We start from the raw sequence: 26675 nt of genomic DNA on the forward strand, positions 1-26675 counted from the left end.
CACTTGCTGCACTCCAGTCTTGGTCGGCCGGGCCTCAGCATGTAACAGGTGTCTTTCTGCCTTCTTTCCTCTTAGAAACGGCTCTGCTGGTACTTCTTGTTGCCCATCTTTTCTAGGTCATAAATCCTGAGAAGCAGCTCTGACATCTACCCCGGGGTGGACACACTGTCCCCATGTTCCAGGTCCCTCTGGGCTGGAGTCTACCACTATAAGGTTGATGCTGAAGGCTGTGAAGCTAGCCTACCATTGACCCCGTGGCCACACATGGGGCGGGAGAGGTTTGACTGCTATCTGCACAGCATTCCCCACCATCAGGGTGGACTGTGCAGCTGGCACTTACAAAAGCTGCAGCCTGCCAGCTGCAACACAGCGGCCATCTGCTACCAGACAACTCCAATTGTTAATCTTTTAAAAATCTTTTAAAATCTTTTAAAAATCTTTTAAAATCTTTTAAAAATCTTTTAAAATCTTTTAAAAATCTTTTAAAATCTTTTTAAAAAGATTTTATTTTTAATTAGGTATACACACATGTGTCTGTATATAATATGCACACTTAAGTGCAGGTGTTTGCAGAGGCCCTGCAGTTGGAGTCACAGGTAGTTGTTAGCATCTGACATGGTCGCTGGGAACCTAACTCAGGACCTCTGGCTGAGCAGTGCACGCCCCTAACCACTGGGTCATCTTTCTAGCTCAATGACATTCAATCTTGATTCCCCTTTGGTTGGGTTGAAAAGTGCCAAAATTAGTAAAGGACACTTTCTGGGTTTTCAGGGGGGGGGTTGAGGGGAAAGAGCCACCCCACCCTGAATGCAGGCTTCGCTGTTGCATAGGCTGGGGCCCTGGAGGGAACAAAAGGGGAAGGAAAAGCCTGCAGCACACACACGTACTCAATCTGTGTTCTGGTCAGCACAGGTGAGTGGTTGTCGCTCTAAGATCCTCAACCTTGACATTTCACCTCACATCAGGTTCAGAACAGATGGGATCTGCTAATGAAGGATTGTGACCTTCGAAACCCTGAGCTAAACGAAATCCTTCAAGTTGTTTGTGGTGGGTTTCACGTCAGAGACAAGATGGTGTGTGTCTGCTCGTATCCCCTAGACAGCTACACCCCCTTAACACTGTAAGATCAACTTCCAGAATCATAAAGCACATAATGTCCTTGGCATCCTGGGATGCAGGTACCCGGGGTTTCAGAGGCACCATTGCAGGTGATGGGGTCTTGGCTTCCATTTCCCTTCTTGTGCCTTATAGATCCCTGCCACATGCCACCCAGGGTACTCATCTGTGTTCACACATGAAGCTCTCGGGCCCTCAGGTCTTCCTCAACACCGAACACCTCTGGAATCTGAAACACAGGGTGAACATGCAGAGGGTCCCAATCATTGGGCCAACCCCAGAGCCCCCAAGGGCTGTGTTGAATGAATGTGTACTAGATGCTTCCCCTGAACACAAGAACGCTTCCTAACCTGTGCCAGGCCAAGGCGTGCCTAAATTTCTGTTCTCCTGATAGAAGAGACAAAGACAACTATGTCCACAGGTCAGAGTTTATTTCATAGTGACTCATTTATAGCATTTTCAAGTACAAGATTCTGTCCAACACCTTTGACACGTGGAGACAGAAAAGCACAAGTTGGTAAGGCACCTGCAGAGCGGTGAGGCTCCCCTCTCGGCTCGAGACTTCTGGGGAGCTGCTCACATGTCTGGTGAGCAGAAAATAAAGGTATCAAAAGTTTGTTTGCACACACGATGAGGTGACAGCTTGGTGGCCTGAACAGTGTGTTTTCCAGGTGACTCGGCCTACACTGAGAGTCTGAAGAGACATGGCTACGCACACGGCTCACAGAGCCCTCGCGAGACACCAGCCTGTATGTTCTGCCACTTTTCAGCCACAAAGAGAACCAACTTTACATTTCATTCAGGCACAGACTTTTAAAAATTTCTCAGCCCAAATCTCTATATTCGAAAAGTAAAAATGCAGGAAAACCTCAAGTACATTCAGACTTTATTACTCCATAGGCTGCAGTAATATATTGAAAACTTGCAGGCCAGTGTCAACCCAGAAGATTTGTGGCATAACAGCCCAGGAATATCCATCCTGGAAGGAAGTGTCCAGAACTTGGTCACACAGCATCCTTCATGCCACTTCCCAGTGGCCCAGAGGCCGGGCGCGAAGCCTCACGGCCCTGGCACCATACTTCAAGTCTGTGTTCTAAATGTTCATGTCCTTGGTCTCCACTACATTGGCTTTTATTATAACATTTAAAATTAAATAACTCACTCCTCCCCACCCACCTTCTGTACAAGGACAGACGGAGCCTCCTCTTGGAGGCGGGCTTTCCAGGCAGCCAAGCACAGTAGGGCAGTAAACTCAGTCACGAGGCCAGTTACAAGCATTTCTGTAAGTGAAGCAATGCTACCGCTCAGGCCACAGTGAGACGCCTCAGGAAAGTGTGGCTGATGTCACTGGCACTGTGCTGGAGGCTCAGTCACAAACAGTTCATCTTTCCCGGTGGTTCAGCAATTAACCTTTTCACTTTAATAAACAAAGTCCTGGGTCCTATTCGCCAGCAGGAAGAAGTCATTGACCTGAAATATGACCTGATCTTTTTACCTTTTTTTTCTATAGAAAATCATAAGGTTGACTTTTTTTAATATAAAAAAATTTTTCACAGACAGAAAATTTTGTTACCATGTGGCCACAAAGAGGTACCTTGCCCAGAGCAAATGAGAAGCTGGGATTCACTGTCTGGCCCCTACAGAAGTACCTACAACACTGTGAAAGAGCTCTCCTAACACAGGGCAGTCTCGGGACAAGCGCCACAAGCATGATCTTCTGAACATCAAAAGTATGCTCATCCCACATTTTAAGATAGTTTCAAAAATGTGTAAATGAAGATAACATTCTACAAAATGATGCCTGTTCAAAAAAATGTCAAGAGGAAGACATGCCACCCTGACACCTGCAACTACGCTTTTGTGTGTCTCAAAATTTCATTAGCAAACCAGCCACCTGTGTGTGTGTGAGCACACTCATGTGTGCATGCACACAAACATATGAGTGTGTACCCAGATGGACATTTCAGCACACTTAAGAAAAGGTGTGTGTGTATGTGTATCCCACAATCGACTATGGCTTCTCTCGAGGAAGGGACCCCCTTCTTGCAAATGGGATGCTGTGAGTTTGGCAGCTTTAAGTCCCTAGACAAGAACCTCCTCTTGCTTTCATCCCCAGGACACAGATGACCCAGTGCACAAGCCAGTCCTGAAAGCAAAGAGCACTCTCTGATCTCAACGTGAGTCAGTTGCCCCCTGAAAATAATGCCAGCTCTGCACCCAGCACTTGCCTTCCAAGAGCCATGCCCACCATTTTCATAGCAAGGCAACTGGTCACGTGATTCAAAACAAAACAGAAAGCCTTACAAGCGAGTGTTCTCTTCAGACAGCACAATGTCAGGAGCCAGCGGGATGTTTTGGTTTAGAATCTTAAGCAAGCGAGTCTGAGTGAACGGCAAAGGGACGGGTGTGAGGTCTTCTGGTCAGGAGCAGATCTTCTCTTCAGATTTATGTGCTTACAAAAACAGGTATGGTTTGTGTGGTTTCGGAGCCGGGACTGATTCTCACCAAGTCTGGTGTGCCCATCATTCACTGAGCACTCAGCAGCCTTTAGTCAGGAGAGGGGCACGGTCTCCTTTGTCCTGTACAATGCAGCAGAACTTCATGTAACCTAGCTTGGAAGAGCCCTTTTCATATGAATATAAATTAATCCAGAGGTCTACAGCTCTAAGTTTCCAGAGTTACGAAAAACAGAAACAAAAACAAAACAACTTAACTTCCAAGTTTCTCTAACATAGTTTGCATATGGATCTCAACTCCAGTCTCCCGGACAGGAAATTAAGGACAAAGGGGCACGCTTTTAAGGGCTTGTCCTATGACCACACCCACGTGACACAAAGAGTTTCTTGCAGCTTAAACACCAGCTGCTTGCGAGGGTCAGGCCAGGCAGCAGTACTTTCTCCACCAGGACTTGGACAGGTCCCGCACCTTATCTGGGGTCCTGCTTTTAGACTTCTTCGGCTGTTGCTGGGAGTCCGAGTGCTGGATACCAGCAACAATGGCGGCGTCAAACACCTCTTTGAGGTTTTTCTGAGTCAAAGCCGAGCATTCGATATAGGAGACAGCTTTGATTTCCTCAGCGCACAGCTTCGCCGCCTCCTCGGGGACTGGCTTCTCCTTGCATTTGTCCAGCTCAATGAGCACTTTGACATCTTCTCGAAGGTCCGACTGGGTCCCAACCAGGATGATGGGGGCCTTCGGGCAGTGACACCGAATCTCCGGTACCCACTTCTCACTGACGTTTTGGAAGGAGGTGGGGCTCACCACGCTGAAGCACAGCAGGAAGATGTCTGCGTTGGTGTAGCAGAGGGGCCTCAGCTTGTCAAACTCGTCCTGAAATCAAACAGTACAAGGACATTACTCTTGTTAGCTCTCACCACCTTAGTGAATGGCCTGAGGACCAGCGCAGTCACAGAAAGCCTCTCTTTTTAGAGTCAGGAGCCCTCCTGCCTGCCCTGGGACACAGGTGCAGCCTCTCTAAGCTCTGAGGGACGGCACAGCCTTAACACTCCAAATGCGCTCTTTGTTTCCTTAGTGATCACGACCACCATGCCATTTGCTACAGAAACGCACTCAAAGCAAATGAGATCTCGCTTTTTCTGGCCTTCAGCCCACAGTGACCTCAACTCTCTCCTTTTGCTTTTGGAACTTGGCAACTCTAAAGGCCAGTACTCATCCCTGTTGGTACCCAAGGGCCGGCCCTGATCTGCCTGACCACAGCCGTGAAGGATGCCAATTCCTCCCGCCAGCCCCAGAGCACAGTGTGGAACCATGGTCCTCAGAAATAAGAAAGACTGAGACATGAAACTAGGGCTCCGTGTAGGCCACTATCCGTAGCAGTTTAACGAACTGGTACCCTCCCTGACGTCACCCATGGACACTGGTAATACAGGCTTGTCCTGGCCGCATCTTCTTTCTCTTACTTCTGTTCCTTCTCTCATCTCTGCAAGTGGCTAAGCTTCCACAGTGTTTCAGACAGAAGGAGCACAGCAGTCCCGTGGTACAGAGACCTGGAGCAGGTAAATGAACACGGGCGGTCTGCAGTCTACCGGCATATTCTCCAAACACCAGACACAACAGGCACAAGGCAGGCATCCATGCCTGCATCTCCTGTCAGACATCTTCTAGAGCCCTGTGGCACCATTTCCTGCCCACAGGAAACTCCAGCTGAGCTCAGCCCAGGAAAGCTGCCGCACCAGCTCCCTCTTATCTGAAATGTGTCTGTGGTGCTGACACCCTCCAGCAGCCAACACTGGTGACTTCCCAAAGCAGGAAAAGCCAAACGCTCTCAACGGTTCCCATGACTCAGCTGGCAGGTTCTGATCACCTACAGCCCTATTCTTCTCTAGGCATCCTTCTCCAACGATGGGTGTCTCTGTTGGGGTTTCTATCACTGTGATAAACATCAGGACCAAAACAACACGGGGAGGAAAGGGTTTACATGACTTTATAGCCTGCAGTCCATCAGCCAGGGAAATCAGGGCAGGAACCTGGAGTCAGGAACCGAGGCAGAGGCCATGGAGGAGTTCTGATTACTGGCTTGTTTAGCCTGTTTTCTTATAGCATGCAGGGTGATCAGCCCAGGTGTGTCACCTTGCGCAGTGAACTGGGCCTTCCCACATCCATCACTAATTAAGAAACTATACCAGGGCCCGCCCACAGGACAGTCTGTCAGGGATAGGTATTAGCTACTTTTCTATTGCTGTGAACAAAACATCATGGCCAAGGCAACTATAAAAGTAAATTTTAAAGAAGGCATTTAATAGGGTTTATGGTTTCAGAGGGCTTGCTAGAGTTCATGATGGCAAGCCAAGGCATGGTGGCAAGAATGGCTGAGAGTTCACATCTTGATCCAGGAGGCAGAAGGGGGCACACTAAGAAATCTTTTTGGAACCTCAATGCGGGGGAGGGGGGACAGGGGGGACACATCTCCTCTAACAGGCACACCCTAATCCTTCCCGAACAGTTCCATCAATAGCAACCAAGTATTCAAACAAACCAACCCATTTGGAGCTGGGGGTGTGTGGGTGTATGGGAAGTGGGATGGAGATGTGGGGGGTAATTCTCATTCAGAGAATGACAGGGCATTTTCTTAACTGAGGTTTCCTCTTCCCAAATGACTCTGGTCTGTACCAAGTTGACATGAAACCAGTCAGCACAGGCTGCTTTCTCGGGTTAAGGGAACCAACATCTGTCTTATTTGCATTAGCCAATCTTGGTCTGAGGATCTATTTCCACCGTGGGTCAATAACCAAGTGGCCACACGAGACAACAGTTAATAAGCTCAAGGGAGAACCCAGCAGCTCAGGGTGTCTCTGCCCCTGATGAGGTCCCTATATGTGAGAGCTGAGAAAGAATGACCCCACCCACTGCCCCTCAAATTCATGGCCTCTTTTTCTTTATTATATATACAAATAACTATGTAAATGCAACCCGAGTCTGTTTGATATATTTTCTTTTAAACAGGATTTCACTGCACAGTGAGGCCCAGGCTAGCCTTGAACTTACAGTTCAAGGGCTACACAGTAGCCCAGGCAGATCTAAAACTTGTGATTCTCTTGCCTCTGTGTCCCAAATACTGGGAGTACAGGACTGAACCAATACTCTCAGTTTACTCCCTGGCTTTTAGGGTATGATATGATATGAAGGGTACATTTAACTCCTTCTTAGGAATACTGAGTTGATTTTCCAACATATCCATCTCCTCTCAAAAACCCATAGGCCAAGGTTTTGCCCTGCACTGTGCTGTTTTCCTTGAGAGCTCCTGAGAACTGGTCTACGGCTACAGGTCGACAGCAGGCACGCCCAGTTCTACAGGCACCTTTGCCTTGCTCTTTCTGGTTCATGCACTAAACCACACAGATGCCAACTCAGGACTCATCTTCCAAGGAAATCCCACCTCCTTCAGAAGCTAAGAGGGCAGTAGAGACATCTGAGGGGTAGCACAGTGATTCCTGAGCCAACATCCTCGCAGCTCCTCAGTGGGGTTCATGATGTCTGTGCTTTGGGGTTCATGTTTCCTGCCTCCTGTCTGGTCCTCAGGGTGCCTACAGCCACTGTACACTTCTACCCATGTTTCTATAGATGGAAAAACCCAACCTTCTCACTTTGTGCATCATGCAAAAAGAGGAAGACCCAAGAAGATTGTTTCTTTGGTATTTTTCCTTGGTTTGCATGTTTTCGAAAGGCAGGGTCTTACCCGGGCTAGACTGGCCCTAAACGCCCTATGTAGCCAAGGACTTTGACCTTCTAAACCTCCTGTCTTCACCTCCCAAGTGCTGAGATTTCAGGTGTGTGACCACCATGCCTGGCATTTTTGTTTTTGAGATAGTGTCTTATGCCCAGGCTGGCCTTGAACTCACTACATAGTCCAGTTGGCTTTGAACTTGTGGCTTTCCTGCTGCAGCTTCTTGAGAGCCGAGATTCCAAGCATGAACAACTCTGCCTGGATTTTGATGCTTCTTTCCCACGCAGTGAACATACTGATGGGGTCTGGCTCCTCTCACGCATGAACAGCTTTCCCAGCTGGACTTCCACTCCATTGCCGCAGTTATCACTTTGATGATGATCCCTTAAGACAGCCTCGTCTTCTGTCTCCTTGAGGTCTAAGGACTAAGCCAGGGCCTAAGTCTGCTAGCTTAGAGCAGTGAGTAACCTGAAGGCCCTGGCTTGGGATGAGAACTGGGGGACACAGGCAGGCGATCTTCTTTAGAAGCATGGATAGTCAGAAAAGTATAGGGGATACGTCTACCCCCTGCACTTCGTCAGCTCTAGACATCATGGGGAGACAAGCTCACTGTCACTTGGGCATCCAAGTACTCACAACCACGTGACCTCGGTGACTAGATAGCTCCTGAGGCAGATTCAACCAGGCCCCAAAACTCTTCTGGAGGGCAGTGAGGGGACCCTATACCCATGACCCCTGCATCACTGCCTGGCTTTCTCTTCTGGTGCTCTGCCCTCAAAACAAAACTAACCAAAGAGAGCAGCCTTTCCTCCTCTGCTCCAACTTTGTCTCTGACCACCACGCCATTGCTCTAGAATCGAGGAAGACCGACGCTAATATTCACTGTAACATAAGCTACAATTTCTCCCTGAACAAACTTTTAAGTATCTGGTTTATTAGCTTTGAATCAAGAAATTATAAAAGAGGAGGGGCTTACTCTGAGAAGTGATTACAAACCATGACTGTGGTTTTTCCTCTTTAGCAAAGGCCAGAAAAGCGAGAGGCATCAGAAAACCCTGTTCTGAGAAGGGCGGTTTCTGCCACTGCCTTCTCCTCTCTTGCCCAGAACAGGCAGGCCCTGTTTCACTGGCCCAGAGGGGTCCTTCTTCGCCTCCTCAGCCCCTCCCACTGCCTGCAGAGGGGCTGAAGCAGGGGTGGGCCAGCTTCCCCAGGTTTCACAATGACCCAGTTACTAAGGGAATAGGTTGTTTGCAAACCTTTAAAAGGCTGTTTCCTTTCCCAGTGCTGAGCTGTGTAACTTGATACTGACCTGTCCTGCCGTGTCACAGAGCTGGAGTCTCACAGGCCGCCCATCTACAGACACCACAGCTTGAGGGGGAAAGAAAGAGCAAGATGATTATCTGGACATCTTTCACCCCCTCTGAAGATTGGCAGCTCCTCTCCTGGTCCCTCTTAGTGAACTAAGAGCTTGGCTAAACCCAGTGGAGGTCTTTTTATGTACAAATGTTTCAAGGTGGGGGCTCCCTCCACCACAGAACATGAGGCAGCAAAGCCCTGACCCCTAGAAGGTGCCCCGGAAGGTTAGTGTTTCCCTCTCAAGTCTGGAAGATTAATTTTCCTGTCACCCATGTTTCAAAGGACCTGGAAATAACACAAGGGGGGGGGTTAGGTGGGAACAAACTCTGCAGTTTTAAATCCGTGGAAACCCTCAGAGATAATTCTGTTTTCTCTTGGGAAAAAGTCTCCGGGCTTCAGGGTTTATCATAAAACTCCAGCAGTTTTGAGAACTTGTACAAACACAGGAGGCCTATCACCCTATGTGTGGAAAAGGGCACTCCTCTCTGTCAATTCAAAGAGAGGATTAAAAAGAAAAGCTGGCAGAGGGAAGCCACACAGGTTCTCACCAGGCTCGAGGTGGGGTGAGAGCAAGAACTCCCATCCAGGAAACTCATGGAGGTTTCAGTTTAAATTAGACAATTTGTCTCTTTCTGATAGCCTTTCTGGTTGTTTATAAATGTTTATGCTAGTGGGGAGTGGAGTGTGTGTGGTGATGGGGTGGCGGGGAGGTTACCCCTGTACTTCTGTGTTACCCATGAGGTTTCTGAAATAGAGACAGTCAGGGTCTGGCTATGGAGACTGGAGGTCAGAGGTAAAATTTCTAGAAGCAAGATTTTCACACTAGTTCTTGTGATTTTTTTAAAAAAAAAAAAACTTTTTATTAAATTCCAAAAAGACTTCTAAAAAAATCAAGATAAAGGATTGCTTTACTTTTGTATCTTTGTATGATCCATGAGCCCACCCGTGAGAACTTGCTCAGCTAAGGACAGGCTGGAAGGACTGGGCCAACCGTCAGAAACCTAGACGGCGCAGGCGGGGCTCGGGCCAGGCGGGGCTCGGGCCAGGCAGGCGCCGGGCTCAGAAGAAAGGAACGTTCTCGCAAGCCCAAGCCCTTCCCGGTGCGCCTGGCCGGCTCACCCTCGGGGCAAACCCGGTTGCTCCAGGCGGAGACCCCCTGGAACTGAGCAGCCACGGATGAGGGCGCAGGTGAAAAGAGCACCTGTACAACAGCTCTCTCCTGAATCCCCGAGCCGGGTCGATCGGACACCCCGCCGCCGCCCCGCTGTGCCGGTGCCTGGGGACCCGCGCCACCCCGAGCTCCCGGGCCGGGCTCCCGCGCCTCCCAGCCCGAGGCCGCGCCCCGCTCCGCGCTCACCCGAGAAGTTGTCGAAGGCCGTGGGGATGTACTCGGTGGGGTAGCCGTTGGTGGTATAGCTGACCACCAGGCTGGTCTTGCCCACCGCGCCGTCGCCGACTAGTACGCACTTGACGCCGCGCCCCTCGGCGCCGCCCGCGCGCCCCCGACCCCCGGGCACCCCGGGCCCGCGAGCCCCGCGCCCCCCGCGTTCTCGGCGAGGCGGTACGGGCGGTGCCGCCGGCGGCTCGCAACGGGCGGGCAACGCGGGCCGGCCTTGCTGCGGGGCCATCGCGGGCGGCGGCCGCGAGACCAGCTGCCACCGGCGGACAAAGGCGGCGCGAGGTCCGCACTCTGCTGGGCGACTGTGCCCGCGCGGCCGCGATGTGGCCGAGCCTGCTCCGCCGGGCTTCCCTGCGACACGGGCGGGCGGGGAAAGAGGCGGGTCCGGCTGCACCTTCTGCAATCCGAGACCACAGCGCCCCCGTCTGCGCGCCGTGCCTGTGTACTACGCCGGCCTCTCGAAACGGTACCGCTGGTCGATCTGCCCCCCCACACCAACCCACGCGGACCCTAAGCTATCCCTGCCCCTGCTTCGGATCCTCACCTTTCCCACCCACCTCTCCTGCCTCCTTCCCAAGCTCTCTCAGCCTCTCTTCCTCCCCTTGCTCCTCCAGTTCCCCCAGCCCTGCCCACCCATCCTTACTGTGTTCCCCCATCTCTCCCGGTCCTTTCTCCTCCCTCTGCTCCTTCTCTCCAGTCGCCCCCTATTCTTTTTCTTCTCCACAACCTCCTTCTTGTTCAGATCCCTGTTCTTCCTCGCCCTGTTCCCGCAGCTGCACTTGGTCCCCCACGTAAGTGTCTTGGTTTGGAAGGGTACAGTGCTGTAAGCCCCCACTGGTTCAGCAGTCCCCCAGGAAGAGAGATAAATGTTCTGGCAGCTTGTCCTCTTGATGAGCAGGAGTTAAGTCTGATTACGGACAACTGTATGATTTTTCTTTTAAAATCGTTGGTTCTCATTTGGGTGCAGGGCCCCCCATCCCCCTTTGTTAGTGCTCCCTCTCTTTGGCATGCTGTGACCTTGTATGTACTCATGGTCCAGCAAATTTCCTTACAGTCTTTACTTAAGAGCAATTTGGGCTGCATTAGTGTCGTCTAAAAACAAATAGTTTATCTTCCACTTTCTTTTCTCTGCCCTTTCTGTGCCTAGCCAGGGCTCCAGACTTGCTTCTGGTGTAAGAAGAGCCTTATGCTGTTAACATGAATATTATTTTTGCCAGTAGTAAAGAGAAGTAGTAAAGGCAAGAGCTAGTAAGTATTGAGCCTTGTTATGTACCCGATATTGCGTAACCACTCTGCCAAAACTAATTCCTTCCATTTTACAGTCAGGACAACCTGAAGTACAGAGACACTGGATGACTTGTTTGAGTTCCACATAGGAAATGATGGTGGCAGGCTCGTAACTAGCGTCCCATATGCAAGTTATGCAAGTGAGACTGCCAAAGATGGTGTGGCCATTGGAATACAGAAGTGGGTTTGCCAAGAGATGAGTTTTGTTTTGTTTTTGTTTTTTTTGTTGTTGTTGCTTTTGTTTTTCGAGATAGGGTTGCTCTGTAGCTTTGGAGCCTGTCCTGGAGATCGCTCTGTAGACCAGGCTAGCCTTGAACTCACAGAGATCTGCCTGTCTCTGCCCCCTCACCCGCGGAATGCTGGGATTAAAGCCATGTGCCACCACCACCACCTGCCTAAAAGATCTTTAATACAGGATCCTGGTTGGCAGAAAGCAAGGCCTCAGTACTGTCAGGCCCTATAACGACAATGCAAGCTACTTTCAGGACTGAGGTATAGAAACCTAGGGCCTGACCTAAAACGACCTTAGGAGCCTGGGGAATAAAAAAAAAACCCTCCCCCCACAATCTGAAGAACAAGAACAGGGTGTCTTGGAACTTGATTAGAAGCTTAGGATGCAGTTTCCTGCAGCAGGACAGACTAGGGCAGCAAAAAGGCTGGAAAGTCCGAGTTTCAGACCGTCAGCCCTCTCCTGCCCTGTACCCTTGGGCCACCTGAATTCCTCTGCCCCGGGATTCAAGTAGACAGATTTGAGTGTGCTTTCCAGCTCCTTGATGGTTGACACTACATTAATGCTTTCTTAAGAAAACAAAAACAAAAATCAAAAAAAGTATTGCTGTAATACTAACTTCTGGGCCTGTCTAGCTGCAAGCGTTTGCTTGGTGTTACTGTGAGATCTGACAATATGGGTACATGATACTATGTTTCTGTAAATGTTGCAAAATGTTTCTACTTTAACAATTGTGCGTTAAGCCCCTTATCCGTTTTAAGTCTAAGTCTCGGTCTTCTGGAGTGGCCTTGAAGTAGCTGTGAACATTGGGGGAAGCAAGCCAAGGAAAATTAGGCTGGAGAGTCATTTTGTTTGTGTTTCATGAGACATAGAACCAGGAGGAGAGAGATAAAGGAGGTGGCACGGGACCACTTACTACTGGAAGCATCGGAAGCCAAGAGCTCATGCTGCTGGCATGAACCTGAGCCATTCCTGCTGGTAGGTAGTATACTTCACGTCTCATTTGTGACTGCAGACACTAGCCACACAGGTGTGGGAAGAGTGGCCAAGGCTGAACTGCCACCCTCTGGGAGTCTTGTCAACTTTATCTTTCCTCCGCACTGGAGGATCCAGGAGCAAAGAGCGGTGGAACTTGCGATGGATGGAACCAGGAGTCCCACTGGAGCAGTGCTTTACAACAAAGCAAAACAACAAACAGGCAAACCCACATGCTGGTGGGTTCGGCAAGCTCAAGCCCTGTCTGGTCAAAGTGTCAGGAACACGTCTGCAGGCAGGGGATACAATTGCTAAGTGTTGATCTGAATCCCGGTTTTTGTAAGGCAGCAAGTCTGTAGTTGTCTCACAAAGCACAAAGTCATGTGTGTCTGTGCTCTTCCTACAGGAAATGGATCTGGAACTTGAAGGAGTCAGAGAGTCGGTAGCTAAAAAGTTCGGGGAAAGGAGTATGTGCGATAAAGTTGTGTCAGGTCAGTAAGTCCCATAAAAATACGACATTTTCTGACAATTTTGTTGATGCTTTAGTTATTCATTAGCTTTTAAAACATGTAACTTATTTTTGTGCATTTTTTACTTTAAATACTTAATATTGTATCTGATTTATTGTTCTTAATAGCTCTGGCTGGCCTCAAACTCACAGATCCACCTGCCTCTGCCTCCTGAGTGCTGGTACGAAAGGCCTACACCACCGTGCTCAGCCCAGAATTTTAGTTCTTAAGTTCTGATCTCCACAGGATCCTCTGCCAATTCTGAACATCCCTCCTGGCCCCGAAAGCCCCTTACGACATTTTTATGAAACTGAACTGCGCATGTGCAACCGTGCCCTCATGGCTGATTAGGTTTCTCCAAGCTGCTAGGACCCAGGTTGGTGGTTGTTACCCATGAGGAGACCCTGGTATTGTCTCCTCATGTCCTAGGACACAACCAATACAAGCCCTTAGTCTCCTTGTCCATTTTGATGCTGAGGAGAAAAATGAGAAGAAACAGTCAACATTTTTTTCTTCTTTTCTTTTCTCTCTTTATTTTTTTTTAAGAGAAGATGGGGAAACCATATAAATGACCCCAAGCTGCCATCAGGGCATCCAGTGGTTTTGTGCAAAGTCACAGCTACCAGTGTCATGGAAAAGGATTCCAACACAGGGCCCTTTGTGAGCACTGGCTCCTTACCCACCATCCCCTTGTTTATAATTAGGATTAATAAATCAAGAGCTCTCATTAGAACCATAAAATTCTAAGTGCAAACTCAATCATCAATGTTGACTGGCGGGAAGCATTTCTGAAAGGAAAATGTCTGTATCCTTTTTACTAGTTGGGTAAGATGTGCTGTGTTGCAGTAATAAACTCAGAACTTCATTGCCTAGTTAATTTTTTTGATAGTATAAAATGCACAGCAGCCCTCTAACACAGCATCTTCCCATATGATGACTTGGGGGTTCGGCCCACTCATATCTGTGAATCTCCCTTGGTGATCAATGCATGTCTGTGCCTTTATAAATACATGTAGCAATGAAACAAACCAGCTATCCCAAGCAGTAAAATGCATGTAGTAGCTATAAAACGTATGTTATACCATTCAATCAATAAAGCAATGGATAGGGCTGGGGAGACAGCTCAGTGAATTAATGTGCTTACCACTCAAGTGTGAGAATCGGAGTTCAAACCCCAGGAAAGCCAGATATGCCAGTGGTCACCTGTAACCTCCATGCTGTATGGGTAGAGACAGGCAGATCCCTGAAACTCATTGGCTAGTCAGCCAAGCTAAATCTATGAGCTTCAGGCTCAGCATAAACCTTGTCTCAAAAAATAAATGTGGAAAGCAATCCAGGAAATACTCTCAACATGCATGTCTAGCTTCCAAACACAGGCGCACACATGTGTCTATACCCACTAACCAATTCACATACCACAACGAAAATGAGCAAGCAAAAATGAATCTTCCCACCATGTTCAGAAGTGAAAGAAGCCAGGCAGAGAAAAGTATGAACTGTCTGATGAGGGGAGTGTGAAGCTCAGAGATGAGAGAAACCAGCGATGCTGGATGTTTTCGGGCTTGAGGGAAGTTGTCACATCCAGCATGGACGTGGTCAGGAGGTTCTCATCTGAAAGATGACTTCACCCGGTCTTCATAGTAACGCGTGTGCTCTCTCTACTTCTGGAAACCACATTATATTTCAAAATTGTAGTGGTTAGAAATACTCAAACACGTAAATCATACTAAATGAGACTTTGTGGAGAGATGTTTGCTTTAGGCTGGCACAGGGTGACTCACATGTTGTCCATTCCACGGATTAGACAATCCTCTTATCGTAAACGTTTAATGTGATTTGAGTAACCAAAGCCCTGCTGGTGCAGCGCTATTCCAGGAACGCCTCTCGGAAAGTTCTGCCACACATTATGCGCATATCTAATATTTATTTTCATATGGGCATCATCTTCCACAAGTGTTATTTTAGGTGTTTGGTATTTTAAACCAACCTAACTGGTTCGGCAAGATTATTACAAAAAAAAGTAAATGGCAATTCGTACACATAACTTCCGGCAGAAGAAAATGAAAGCGCTGGGGAGGGTTTGGAGGGACATCAGGTACACAGCCAGAGGAAACACGCTGGGCCTGCAGGCTGCAAAGCAGGCTGAGCAAGCAAGGCACCCAGCCACTCAGCTGGCACCTTTCCTTCCTCGGTTTTGGTTTGTTTTGCTCTTTAGAATCCCTGCTCTGGGTCCTTCCAGCTGTTCCAGCTCATCTATTCACCCCACACATGAGAGGAAGGCTAGTTCCATTGCCTGTGTCTGGGTGGTGTGGGGGGACACCCAGCTGTCTGACCCTCCCTGCCCCACAAAAGAACTCTCTCCCAGACCTTTATAGCAATTGATAGGCTTCCAACTCCTAAACCCTCCGCAGAAACTCCCCGGCAAACACTTTCCAACTGCCAAGCCCTCCAGGATAATAAGAACGCTTAAGAAACTCCTCCTAGTTATTGCAAAACCTTGACCTCCCTTCTCTTTGCAGCCACCATGAAGATAAGAGCAGACCAGTCAGCGATTCCCAGCAACCATGATTGTGGGCCAGAAGTTCTGAGACTCACACTGCCCCACCTCTCCCGGGACTCTCTGTCCCCAACAAATCACTCCTCCAGATGATGGGAATGGAGAGACACCAAAGGATTTCTTTAGGATACCACAGGGTCGCCAGCCCTCCCTGCTGGGTCCTCGGCAACAGAGGGAATGTATAGACACCCAGATGCTGTCTGGTCTGCCCACGTCCACCTCCGAGAAGAAAGCGGAGTCTCCGGTGCCCAGGCCAGTATTCTCGGTTGTGCTTTTCCTCAAAGAATGTCCTCCGAGGCACATCTGCTTCATGTGGACTTTATAGCAGGAGAGAGTTTAGCTGACCGGGGGTCCTAACTCATGAACTGGGATCACTACACGTAAACGAGACTCTTGAGTATAACCTCACTTAGAAGTGAGGCCTTGGCTTCAAGGAGCTGGTAATTATGGAAGTCCAAAGATCCTTGTGAACTAACTGAGATCAGACAGGCCACAGAGGGCCGTGGAAATGTGGAAGGTGAAAGGAAGTCTGGATGGGGACACAGTTGACCTTTCAGGAGAGCAACTGATGGGCGCGATCCTGGGTCCAAACAGACTGCCCCTTCCCAGATAATCCCAAGTGTACGCGTTACAGCCACCGCATCTTCCAAAGCTCGCACGCACAGATTCTGAGCCTGTTATTAGTCCTCCAGTTTTATACACTGAAGACAGCATCTCAGGAAGACTGCTCTCTTTCTTCTTTTTTTTTTATCATTTGAACCAATAATATTTTAATTATGCTGTTATAAATTTTGTATAATAGAATATCAGCACGTTTCCCTTTGAAAATTAGAAAGTTGGATGATCTTGTTTGATCGTTATTCTTTCAACCAAAGAATGAAATTCACAGGCCAATACCTTGAACTTCAACAATTATTGAGAAATTGACCGAACCTAAACGTCCAGTTCCGTCCTCTCTAGCCTTACGTAGGACACAATCCCTTCAATGTGGGGACCACAAATTATCAGTGGAGAAGACTGTTTCTCAGAGAGTGTAGCTCAGGGTTGTTTAGGGTGCCCGAGTGTGCAGCACACAGATTCATGAGTGCAGTCACATGAGTATGGCACAGCAAACGGACCTGGGTGAGATTGTTTATCTCGCCCCAACCCATGTCAGTGAGCGCCTCTGTGAGCCTCTGTGAGGCTGTGCTTAATGCTGCAGAAAACGGAAGTATGACTGCACATCCAAAGTCAATAAAAAAACTTAGCCTCACTGTAGGAAAGCTTCAGAAGCAATGCTCATTGGCCACAGAGTTTCTTCTGATTTTATTTTTTAAATGCTGCATACACGCATGGATACATTCACGTGGATGCTGGTGCGGCTGAAGGCCAGAAGTGTAGGATCCAGAGTTGCTCTGGCCTTCCAGCAGGGTGTGGTGACGCACACCTTTAATCCCAGTACTCGGGAGGCACAGGGTGGCGGATCAGAGAGTCTGAGGCCAGCCTGGTCTACAGAGCGAGTTCCAGCACAGCCAAGGCTACTCAGAGAAACTGGCTCAGAAAACCAAAACCAAACAAACTCGCGTACTCTGCAGAAGTATCGCCTCCTAATATGAGCCATCTCTTCAGCCCAGCTTTTAAACCCTTTAAAATTTGTATTTGTGGGTGTGGTGTGTAGTAGGTGGGAGAATATGTATGCCAGAGCACGCGAATAGAGGTCAGAAGACAACTTTGTGGAGTCAATTCTTTACGTGTACTTTTATGTGGGCTCCCGGGCTCACACTCAGATTGTCAGGCTTATGTGGCAGGTCCCCTTTGTATCAAGATTTTTTATTGGCTGCCAGCTCACAAATGACCACAGAGACATTAATTATGAAAGCTTGGAGTAGCTTAGGCTTCTTTCTAACTGACTCTTTTAAATTAATCCATTCATATTAATTTACATTTTTCCACGTGACTCGTGGCTGTTACCTCTCCTCCTGCCCATCTGTGTCTCCTGGTGTCTCCACTTTTCTTCTCCCCAGAGTCCTCTTCCTCTCTGGAAGTTCTGCCTAACCTCTTCCTGCCTAGCTATTGGCCATTCGGCTCCTTATTAAGCCAATCAGACACATCTTCACAGTGTAAACAAATATCCCGCAACACACTTTATTCACTAAACAATGTCCCCAGCTCTGAACACAGTTTCTAGGATATAGTCTTGACCAGCAGGACTGAGTTATAGCAATTTGCCTGCAGCATCCTAACTGGGTAATGATAATGTGTTGGGCATTTGAGAACCACTATCTTAATTAGGGTTTCTGTTAGCTGTGAAGAGACACCATGACCATAGTTACTCTTATAAAGGAAAACATTTAATTGAGGCTGACTTATAGTTCAGAGGTTTAATCCATTATTGTCATGGAAGGAAGCATGGCAGTACTCAGGCAGACATGGTGCTGGAGAGGTAGCTGGGAGTTTTACATTCAGATCCAAAGGCAACAGGAACAGGGAGTGAGACGCTGGGCCTGGCTTGAGCTTCTGAAACCTCAAAGTCCACCCCCTGTGACACACTTCCTCCTACAAGGCCACACCTACTTCAACAAGGTCACACCTCCAATAATGCCACTCCATATAAGTACATGGAGGTCATTTTTATTCAGACCACCACACTCACTGAGATTTGATTCTAAACGTTCACAAACACACACACACACACACACAAAATTTCAAACATGGTGACTCACACCTGTAATTCCAGCACTCACAAGGATGAGCCAAATGGACTCTTGCAAGTTTGAGGCTAGCCTGGATTATGTAATAAACTCAAGGTCAGCCTGGGCTTTATTGTGGTAACATATGTCCATATCAAGACATCTTGATGTGTAACATGACACTGTAACATTTTGTCAGTTTCACCTTAATGAAACCAGTGGTGGGTGAGAAAAGGGGAATTCTTTTAAATTTGCCATGAGTTTTCCTTTCTTCTCAGGTAGTGGGATGAACTTCTCTGGTTCCCCCATTCAGCCGCATCTTTTTGGCACCCTGGGACGTGGCAGCAAGTACCCAACTTCTTCGTCAAGGAGCTGGTATTCAGAGGTGACATTTGACACAAACAGATGGACAGTGCTGGGAAAGACACCATCACACAGTAGCTGCCCCAGGGCCGTGATGTGGACTTAGGCAGCTCTGCATGCTTGGGAAGGAGGATCCAACTAGGGGAAGAGTTAAGAGCCAGAATCTGACAGCAGGAACTGTCCGTTTGGTCCTGTGACATTGAAGGGAGAGATGCCACCCAGACAAAGAAAAGGTAAGTGGGGACAGGCCATGGTTATGATGGGGTCAATTCAACACAGACCTGGAAGGCTTTGGAACAGATCTGAGAAGTTAGCGTGGCGTGACTTGGGTTGCTGATAGGGAGACTGTAGGGGACAAGGGCAAGAAGAAGCCAGGCTTGGGACCTGCCTTGAAGGTAGAGCAAGCAAGACCCCCCCTGGTTCCACGGGTCTTGGATTTGCGCACACTCAGGAGTGGTAAGGACAGTGGCCTGATAAACTGAAGCAATTGGCGTCTGAGACAAGGAAGACGTCAACAAACAGTTTGCGGGGGCAATTCAGAACTTGCCTTGCACATTCAAAGTCTGGTAGTCCAGGGGGTGCTTTGTTGGATATGTTGACCAGACAGACGTCATACACAGGAGTCCGGAGTTCAGAGAAAACGTGGTGACCGATGTAAATTAAGTTTCATCAGCTGATCAACAAACATGGAGAAGGGAGACTGAGAACTGGATTCCAGGTTAAATAAGAGGATCGATTCATTGAGCATGACCAGATATCAGACACTGACTAGACAAACACGAGGAAAACCCCAGCCCAGGCCTCCACGGTAGAGGACTACCAGCACTAAGACCCAACACCCAGTCGCAGACCGCTGAAGCCATCCCTGTCTCCTGTGTTCACACTATGGGCAGCAATAAACCTGCTACAGCACTAGCTTGGTCCTGCTGTAAGAGCAGCACCGCCTATCCTGCCGCCGATTGCTTCATAATCGGGGCGTGGCAAGGAACAGAACAATGCCCATGGGAACACGAGGTGTGGGTGCCTGTGGGTGAGCCCAAGCTGAGCACCTGGGTTCTTCCTGTGTCCACGTGCCTGCTGACCGTGGACATTGCCCTTGGCTGAGCCAGTCAGCAGACCTGCTGGAGCTGGCTCCGCCCAACACAGCCCCTACTCTCCAGAGCTCTTCTCAGGAGACTGGAAGCACAGCCAATGGGGTGCACAGAAGAATCTGTCAGTTCTCAGCTTTGACTGGGAGTGAAGGGGCTGGAGAGATGGCTCAGTGGTTAAGAGCATTGCCTGCTCTTCCAAAGGTCCCGAGTTCAATTCCTGGAGTGAAATGCCATCCAGGTAGCTTGTTCCTGCCTGAAGAAGGAAAATGTCTACCTGGATCCTGAAATTACAGATGAAGCTCTTAGGCTTACTTTTTACTCTTAGACTGATAAAAAAAAAAAAAAAAAAAAAGCCTAGTGGTGTTGGCTCACGACTCACATCTTTGATCCCAACTCGGGTGGGTGGATCTTGGAGTTCAAGGCTAGCCTGCTCTACAAAGCAAGTTCCAGAACAGCCAGAAACACAGAGAAACCTTAGAAACCTTGTCTTGAAAAAACATGTGTGTGGTGTGTGTGTGTGTGTGTGTGTGTGTGTGTGTGAGAGAGAGAGAGAGAGAGAGAGAGAGAGAGAGAGAGAGAGAGAGAGAGAGGTGATGACAGAGCCCTATGCCCACCGGGTACCATCTCTACTCAGCTCCTCAGATGTTTGTGCAGTCTGACTTAGTCTGAGAAATGGTCCCTGGGAAATGGTTGTGTGGGATTCTATCTCAATACTCAGCTTTTAAGACTATGTAGCTTAAGAAGACATGATGTTCACAAAGGAAGATAACCCAGACAAAGGGACTTGTGTGTTTGTCCTGGCATACCCTGCTGGTGAGTGGCACAGAACCATGACCTTCCTCTTGTGTCCAGTGCCTCTCCGACCCTGAATAAAGTTTCCAGATGACTGTCCAGATTCATGGCTGCTGGTTGGTTCCAGCACAAGAACCGGGTTAAACTGAGAAGAGTCCAGACTATCGCTCCTGTTGACAGAGGCGGTCATCTCAGTAAGGCACCCGCCTCTGATAAGATTCTTTTAATGAGAGATGGCTCAGTGGTTCAGAACAGAGGACCCGGGTTCAATTCTTAGTACCCACATGATGTGTAGCTCCACTGTGTGCAACTCCACTGTGTGCAACTCCACTTCCAGAAGACAGTGCTCTCCTCTGGCTTTAGCTACACCAGGCACACGTGGTTCACAAACACGCTTGCAAACAAAACTCTCATACATACAAAGGAAATAAATTAATTAAATTTTTAAAAAGACCCTTTCAGAAAAGTTGAGCATCAACTTTTCCCTCTGCTGATGCCCAAGAGTGGCTCCAGTTTAAGTCTCAGAAAATGGCTCTGACACAGTGCCCCCTTGTGGGGACTCATAAAAATGAGGCTTGCAGTAAACAGTTGAGGTTTCTCTCCGGCTGCCTAGCCTCTCCAGGTTGACGTACGTCTAGGGATATCTGCACAAAAGTGACACCAAGAGACCACACAGCCACAGAGGACAGGAGAAGTCATTTTGGCTCCGGGGACAGTTACACAGAGCCTTTACCCTGTGTGCAGGCTAAACACAGAGAGTTACCCCGTGCCACGACTTTCTGACTCTGTCCCCACACAGAGCTTTGTGCAGCTCTGCAGTAGGAGACAGGAAGGCTGGAGGGTTGTCGCAGCGGCCAAACCACAGCACCCTTTCAAACCGGGCACATCAAACATGGATTTCTGACGATGTAGAGATCCGAAACCTTTGTTCTGGAATTCTCTGGGGGAAGCCATGCTCTCTGTCCGGCGCCTGCAGGGGCTGGTTCTTGGCTCCTGTCCCTCCCTCCAGCTCTGAGTGCAGTCTGATCATAGGTCCTGGCCCAGCCCTGGAGATGGGCAGCCTCGGCCTTCTCATCTCGGAGAGGAGCGTGAAAATTAGGTCATTCTGTCGAAGGAGAGCTGGAATGTTCTCATGAGGAGACGGTGAAGATACTGCTTTCTTCTTAACATCATCTCCTGATAGATTCCAGGCTGTGCTTCAAGGAAGAAGAAACAGAAAACTCCAGGAGGGGAAAAATGAACTTCTCAAAAGTATTATAAATCTCAAAGAAGTTACTTCTACCCTGAATCACACCAACTCATTGGAAAGAGCACTCTTCCAGAGCGGTGAGTAGGTGATCTGCAAAGAGACATGGGTAAGAGCTCAGGAAATTCTGGAGGCTTCAACATACCGCAGAGAACAGGACAGAGCCAGTGAGCAAAAAACAACGCAGCGGCATCTGGAGACCCCACTGAGCTGAAAATGTTTCTCAAGAAAATAAAAGGTAAGACGACAAAAATGACAGCGATTGTTCAGGAAATCACAAATCAAGTTACGAAGAAAATCTCAACAGAAATATTACAATCCAGCCTTTGCTCGCCGTGTAATAAACCTGGAAACTGCTAACAACTAAAACCAAGAATCCGAGGCTGGAGAGATGGATTGCTGGCTAACGGTCCATACTGCTCTTCTGAAGAACCTGAGTTCAATTCCCAGCACCCACTTCAGGGAGCTCATAACAGTCTGTAACTGGCTCCAGAAGATCCGGCGCCCCCTTCTGGTCTACTCAGGCACTACACTCCCATGCATAAACACATATAGACAAACACACATACACATAATTAAAAAAATAACAACCAACTATTCAAAACACCAAGCACACATAAACGTTGTTACAGGTAGAAACGTGAAGGCTGCTACCAAGGACTCGTGGACAAAAGAGGAAAGATAAAGTTAGAAAACCTCTGTAACACAGTGGTGGGGAGACCTTAGCAGCAGGGTGGACAGAGTGCAACTGATGAAAGGGATCGTCTTGAACTCTTCGTAGTGGGATACGGGATGTCACTGGGAATGGACTTTGAGGTTTCAAAAGCCCATGGCAGGCCTAGGGTGTCTCTCTTCCTGCTGCCTGCAGATCAAGCTGCAAAGCTCTCAGCTACTGTTCCAATGCTGTGTGTGTCTGCTTCCTGCCACGATGACCATGGGCTAACCCCCTAAAATTATGAGCAAGCCCCCAATCAGATGCTTTCTTTGATAAGAGCTGCCTTGGTCATGGTGACTCTTTACAGCACTAGAGCGGTGGCTAAGACAGTGAGTGTGTATGGGTTATATGGTCAACATTATGTTTAAAATGTCCAGACTGCTATGCTTAAGAGATCCGTGAGAAAACTGTTTCAACGTGTAAGTTTCTAGCTTCTAAAACTTGCCCTGTCTTCTAACTTGTCCAAGATGGACGACTTCCCAGATTATTTGGGCTATTCCTGAAACTGCCTAGTCTTGTACGTTTTTAACTGCCTCTGCTGTTCTTTAAGATAACAGGCTACAAAAAAAAAAAAAAAAAGATAACAGGCTACAAGCTTAGCCACTTGTTCTGCTTCTGTAGGAAAATGCTGGCTTGCTCACTTCTGAGACATCTGTAGGACATCTGTTACCAAAGTTTGCTCTTTAGCCAGGCATGGTAGCATACGCCTTTAATCCCAGCACTTGGGAGGCAGAGGCAGGCTGATCTCTGTGAGTTCTAGGCCATCCTGGTCTGGTGTGGGAAGCCCTTCTGTATATGTGTTGTTTTTATTAGTTAATGAATAAAGCTGTTTTGACCAGTGGCTTAGCAAAATAGACTTAGGTGGAAAAACTAAACAGAATGCTGGGAGAAAGAAGGCAGAGTCAATGAGAAGCCATGGAGCTGCCAGAGGAGAAAGATGCAAGCTGCCAACTGGAACCTTGATGGTAGGCCACGGGCCTCATGGTAAAATATAAAATAATAGAAATAGGTTAATTTAAAATATAAGAGTTAGTCAGAAATACGCTTAAACTATTGGCCAAACAGTATTGCAAATAAAATAGTTTCTGTGTGATTATTTTGGGAGTCTGGGTGGCCAGGAAATGAACAAGTAGCCTCTGCCAACACTGGTCTACAAAGTGAGGTCCAGGACAACCAGGGTTGTTACACGGAGAAACTCTGTCTCAAAAAACAATTAAAAAAAAAAAAAGGTTAAGCTCTACCTGCATGTAGGCAGGATATGTATTAACTTGACCCCAAATGTGGTTTTGCCTTTATAAACCCCAACTAACAATAGCTCAGGGGTCATACTTATAGAATTCCAATTCTCAGATGTGGTCCTGGTGCTAGAAATAAAAAGCATCTTCTTTGTTAATATTATTCCTAGTCAGACTGGTGAATCTCTAAAAGATCGCAGACCCATAACACTGTCTAGATATGCATATGGAGATCAGAGAACAACTTACAGATGATAGGTATATAGCCCTGGTTGTTTTCACCATGTAGTCTTAGCTGGCCTGAATTTAATATGTAGACCAGGCTAGCCTCCAACTCACAGTTTCTGCCTCCCAAGTGCTAGGATTAAAGGTGTGTGCTACTGTACCTAAAAATGATATTTTTTTTTCTTTAGAGACAGGGTTTCTCTGTGTAACAGCCTTGGCTGTTCTGGAACTCCCTCTGAAGACCAGCCTGGTCTCAAACTCATAGAGATTGACCCACCTCTGCCTCCCAAGTGCTGTGATTGAAGGCATGCGCCACCACCACCTGGCCTGAAAGTATTTCTGCTAAGATTAGAAGCTGTCACCTGAAAGTTCTTCCGGAAGCATAAGCCACGCCTTTAAACAAGAAGGGGAAGCAACAGACGGGGTGCCGTGAGAAGTGCAAAGACGCCAAACCGTTGGACAAGATCACAGGTCTGTAAAATTCTCGATGACGAACGATCAAGCTGACTCAAGCAGTAAAATAATCCAGCAAATCACCAGACTATAGGCCACCATAAGCATACAAACAGCTTCCACACACACAAACAATAGCCAGCTAGCTAGCAAAACTGTAGTGAAAATCTATTTACAGCAGCAGCAGAGAAGAGAAACTGTCCCAGAGTAAATGAAATCCAGAGACGCACAAAACCACTATGAGGAAAACATTTTTAAAACTCCTCAAAAGATCTAAAGAGGAATGTGAAGGGTGATGTCATTCGTCCCGATTTAAGAGGACTGGCAACAGAAAGATGTAGCGCTTCCTAGGTTATTTTATTAACGAGGGTTTTTTTGTTTGGTTTGGTTTTAGTTTTTGGTTTTCTTGGGAGGGGTTTTTTTTTTTTTTTTATTTTGGTAAGACAATCCCAATGGGAATGCCAACAAAGCTTATTGTTTTTGGAGCTAGACGAGTTTATGCTAAGCCATGCAGAAATAATAAATATGCAAGAACAGACGGGACGCTCAGAAAGCTACATGGGAAACTAACGGTGCCAAATATTAAAACATGGTTCACAGTTCCTTGAATTAGAACAGTGTATCTCTGACACACTCATAGTCAGACTGATCGTAGGAAAGGACACAGTTAGGGAGCAGGCCCTATGAAGTTAGGAGCAGGCCCTATGCAGTTAGGAGCAGGCCCTATGCAGTTAGGAGCAGGCCCTATGCAGTTAGGAGCAGGCCCTATGCAGTTAGGAGCAGGCCCTATGCAGTTAGGGAGCAGGCTCTATGCAGTTAGGGAGCAGGCCCTATGCAGGTAGGGAGCAGGCTCTATGCAGGTAGGGAGCAGGCTCTATGCAGTTAGGAGCAGGCCCTATGCAGTTAGGGAGCAGGCCCTATGCAGTTAGGGAGCAGGCTCTATGCAGTTAGGGAGCAGGCCCTATGCAGGTAGGGAGCAGGCTCTATGCAGATAGGGAGCAGGTTCTATGCAGTTAGGAGCAGGCCCTAGGCAGTTAGGGAGCAGGCCCTATGTAGGTAGGGAGCAGGCTCTATTCAGTTAGGAGCAGGCTCTACGCAGGTAGGGAGCAGGCTCTATGCAGTTAGGGAGCAGGCCCTACAGACATTTATTCCTGCCAGTGGAGAAAAAGAACAGCTTTTCAGTAAACAGTGCTGAGACAACCAACTGTCATTTGGAAAAAGGTAGATCCTGATGGTATACTATACACAAGAATAACTTCCCAATCAATCAGGAGACTCAGAAACCAGCAAAGAAAATGGCTGAACCTCTCTTTAAGCTGTGTATAGGTGAAAATGCTAATTAACTTTGGAACACAATATTTGAAGTATGTGTCCTAGATTATAGTAAGAATGGCGTTCTAGGGGCAGGAGAGATTAGGAGCCCAGTGATTAGGAGCACTGGCTGTTCTTCCCCTGTAGTCAGATTGATGACTACCTTAGTTGTCATCATAAACCTTCAACCAGCAACTGATGGAAGCAGATAGATCTACAGAGAAGCATCGGGGCGAACTACCTAGGACCAGCCCAAGAGAGGGAGGAGTGATGATACAAAGGGGTCAAGACCATGATGGAGACACCCACAGAAACAGCTGACCTGAGCTAGTGGGAGCTCACTGACTGTAGACTGATAGCAGGGGGACCTGAATAAGACCACAGTAGGCCCTCTGAATGTGGGGGACAGTTGTGAGGCTTGGGCAGTCTGTGTGGCCACCGGCAGTGGGACCAGGATTCATCCCTAGTGCTTGAACTGGCGTCTAGGAGCTCATTCTTTTTGAGAGATGCCTTGCCTCGCAGTGAAGGGTCAGACTTTGTTGACTCCCCATGGGAAGCCTTACCCCTTCTGAGGACTGGATGGAGGCATGGTGTTGAGGGAAGGTGGGGGAAGTGGGAGGAGGAGGGGAGAGAGTGGGAACAGGGATAGCTATACAAAATGATAAAAGATTGTATTTAAAAAATCATTATTAAAAAAGGAAAAAAAGAAAAATAGTCTATATGTTCAAGAAGTAAAGAAGTATGAGCATATTAAAGACATGGAAAAAAAGGAAGACAACTTGTGTAGTTGGACTTTCCTTTATGGGACCCCCAGCCTGTAAATAATGATACAGAGGCTTATTATTAATTATGGAAGCTTGGCTTTAGCGTAGGCTTTTCCCTAACTAGTTCCTATAACTTAAGTTAATCTGCTTTTATTAATCTGTGTTCTGCCATGAGGCTCAGTATGGCATGTCCACCTTG

The 26675-nt window shown here is 47.9% G+C and overlaps 2 protein-coding genes across 2 annotated transcripts; one reads left to right on the forward strand and one right to left on the reverse strand.

Annotated features, from left to right (window-relative positions):
- Positions 1 to 1530: 1530 nt before the first annotated feature.
- On the reverse strand, positions 1531 to 10417 carry Rhou (ras homolog family member U). Its single transcript, XM_050146918.1, has 3 exons — positions 10014 to 10417; positions 8610 to 8668; positions 1531 to 4446 (listed from the first exon to the last, which is right to left on the reverse strand). Exons 1-3 carry the CDS (start codon positions 10282 to 10284, stop codon positions 3991 to 3993), a joined length of 786 nt encoding a protein of 261 aa, XP_050002875.1. The 5' UTR covers positions 10285 to 10417; the 3' UTR covers positions 1531 to 3990.
- LOC126504550 (PR domain zinc finger protein 2-like) lies at positions 10289 to 24122 on the forward strand. The gene is made up of 5 exons (XM_050146917.1): positions 10289 to 10846; positions 12444 to 12549; positions 12953 to 13037; positions 15575 to 15868; positions 18564 to 24122. Exons 1-4 carry the CDS (start codon positions 10377 to 10379, stop codon positions 15703 to 15705), a joined length of 792 nt encoding a protein of 263 aa, XP_050002874.1. The 5' UTR covers positions 10289 to 10376; the 3' UTR covers positions 15706 to 15868; positions 18564 to 24122.
- Positions 24123 to 26675: the final 2553 nt, after the last annotated feature.

Source organism: Alexandromys fortis, unplaced genomic scaffold (genome assembly GCF_014885135.2).
Source record: "Alexandromys fortis isolate MF-2015 unplaced genomic scaffold, M_Fortis_MF-2015_v1.1 scaffold_12, whole genome shotgun sequence".
Taxonomy (NCBI): Eukaryota; Metazoa; Chordata; class Mammalia; order Rodentia; family Cricetidae; genus Alexandromys; species Alexandromys fortis.

Coding starts and splice junctions, on each gene's coding strand:
- Rhou (XM_050146918.1), bottom strand. CDS start 10,284: ATGGCCCCGCAGCAAGGCCGGCCCGCGTTGCCCGCCCGTTGCGAGCCG. Junction 8,669..10,013: donor GGCCTTCGACAACTTCTCGG/GTGAGCGCGGAG, acceptor TTCCCCCTCAAG/CTGTGGTGTCTGTAGATGGG. Junction 4,447..8,609: donor TCTGTGACACGGCAGGACAG/GTCAGTATCAAG, acceptor GTTTGATTTCAG/GACGAGTTTGACAAGCTGAG.
- LOC126504550 (XM_050146917.1), top strand. CDS start 10,377: ATGTGGCCGAGCCTGCTCCGCCGGGCTTCCCTGCGACACGGGCGGGCG. Junction 10,847..12,443: donor AGCTGCACTTGGTCCCCCAC/GTAAGTGTCTTG, acceptor CATGAGACATAG/AACCAGGAGGAGAGAGATAA. Junction 13,038..15,574: donor GTGCGATAAAGTTGTGTCAG/GTCAGTAAGTCC, acceptor TTCTCTTTGCAG/CCACCATGAAGATAAGAGCA.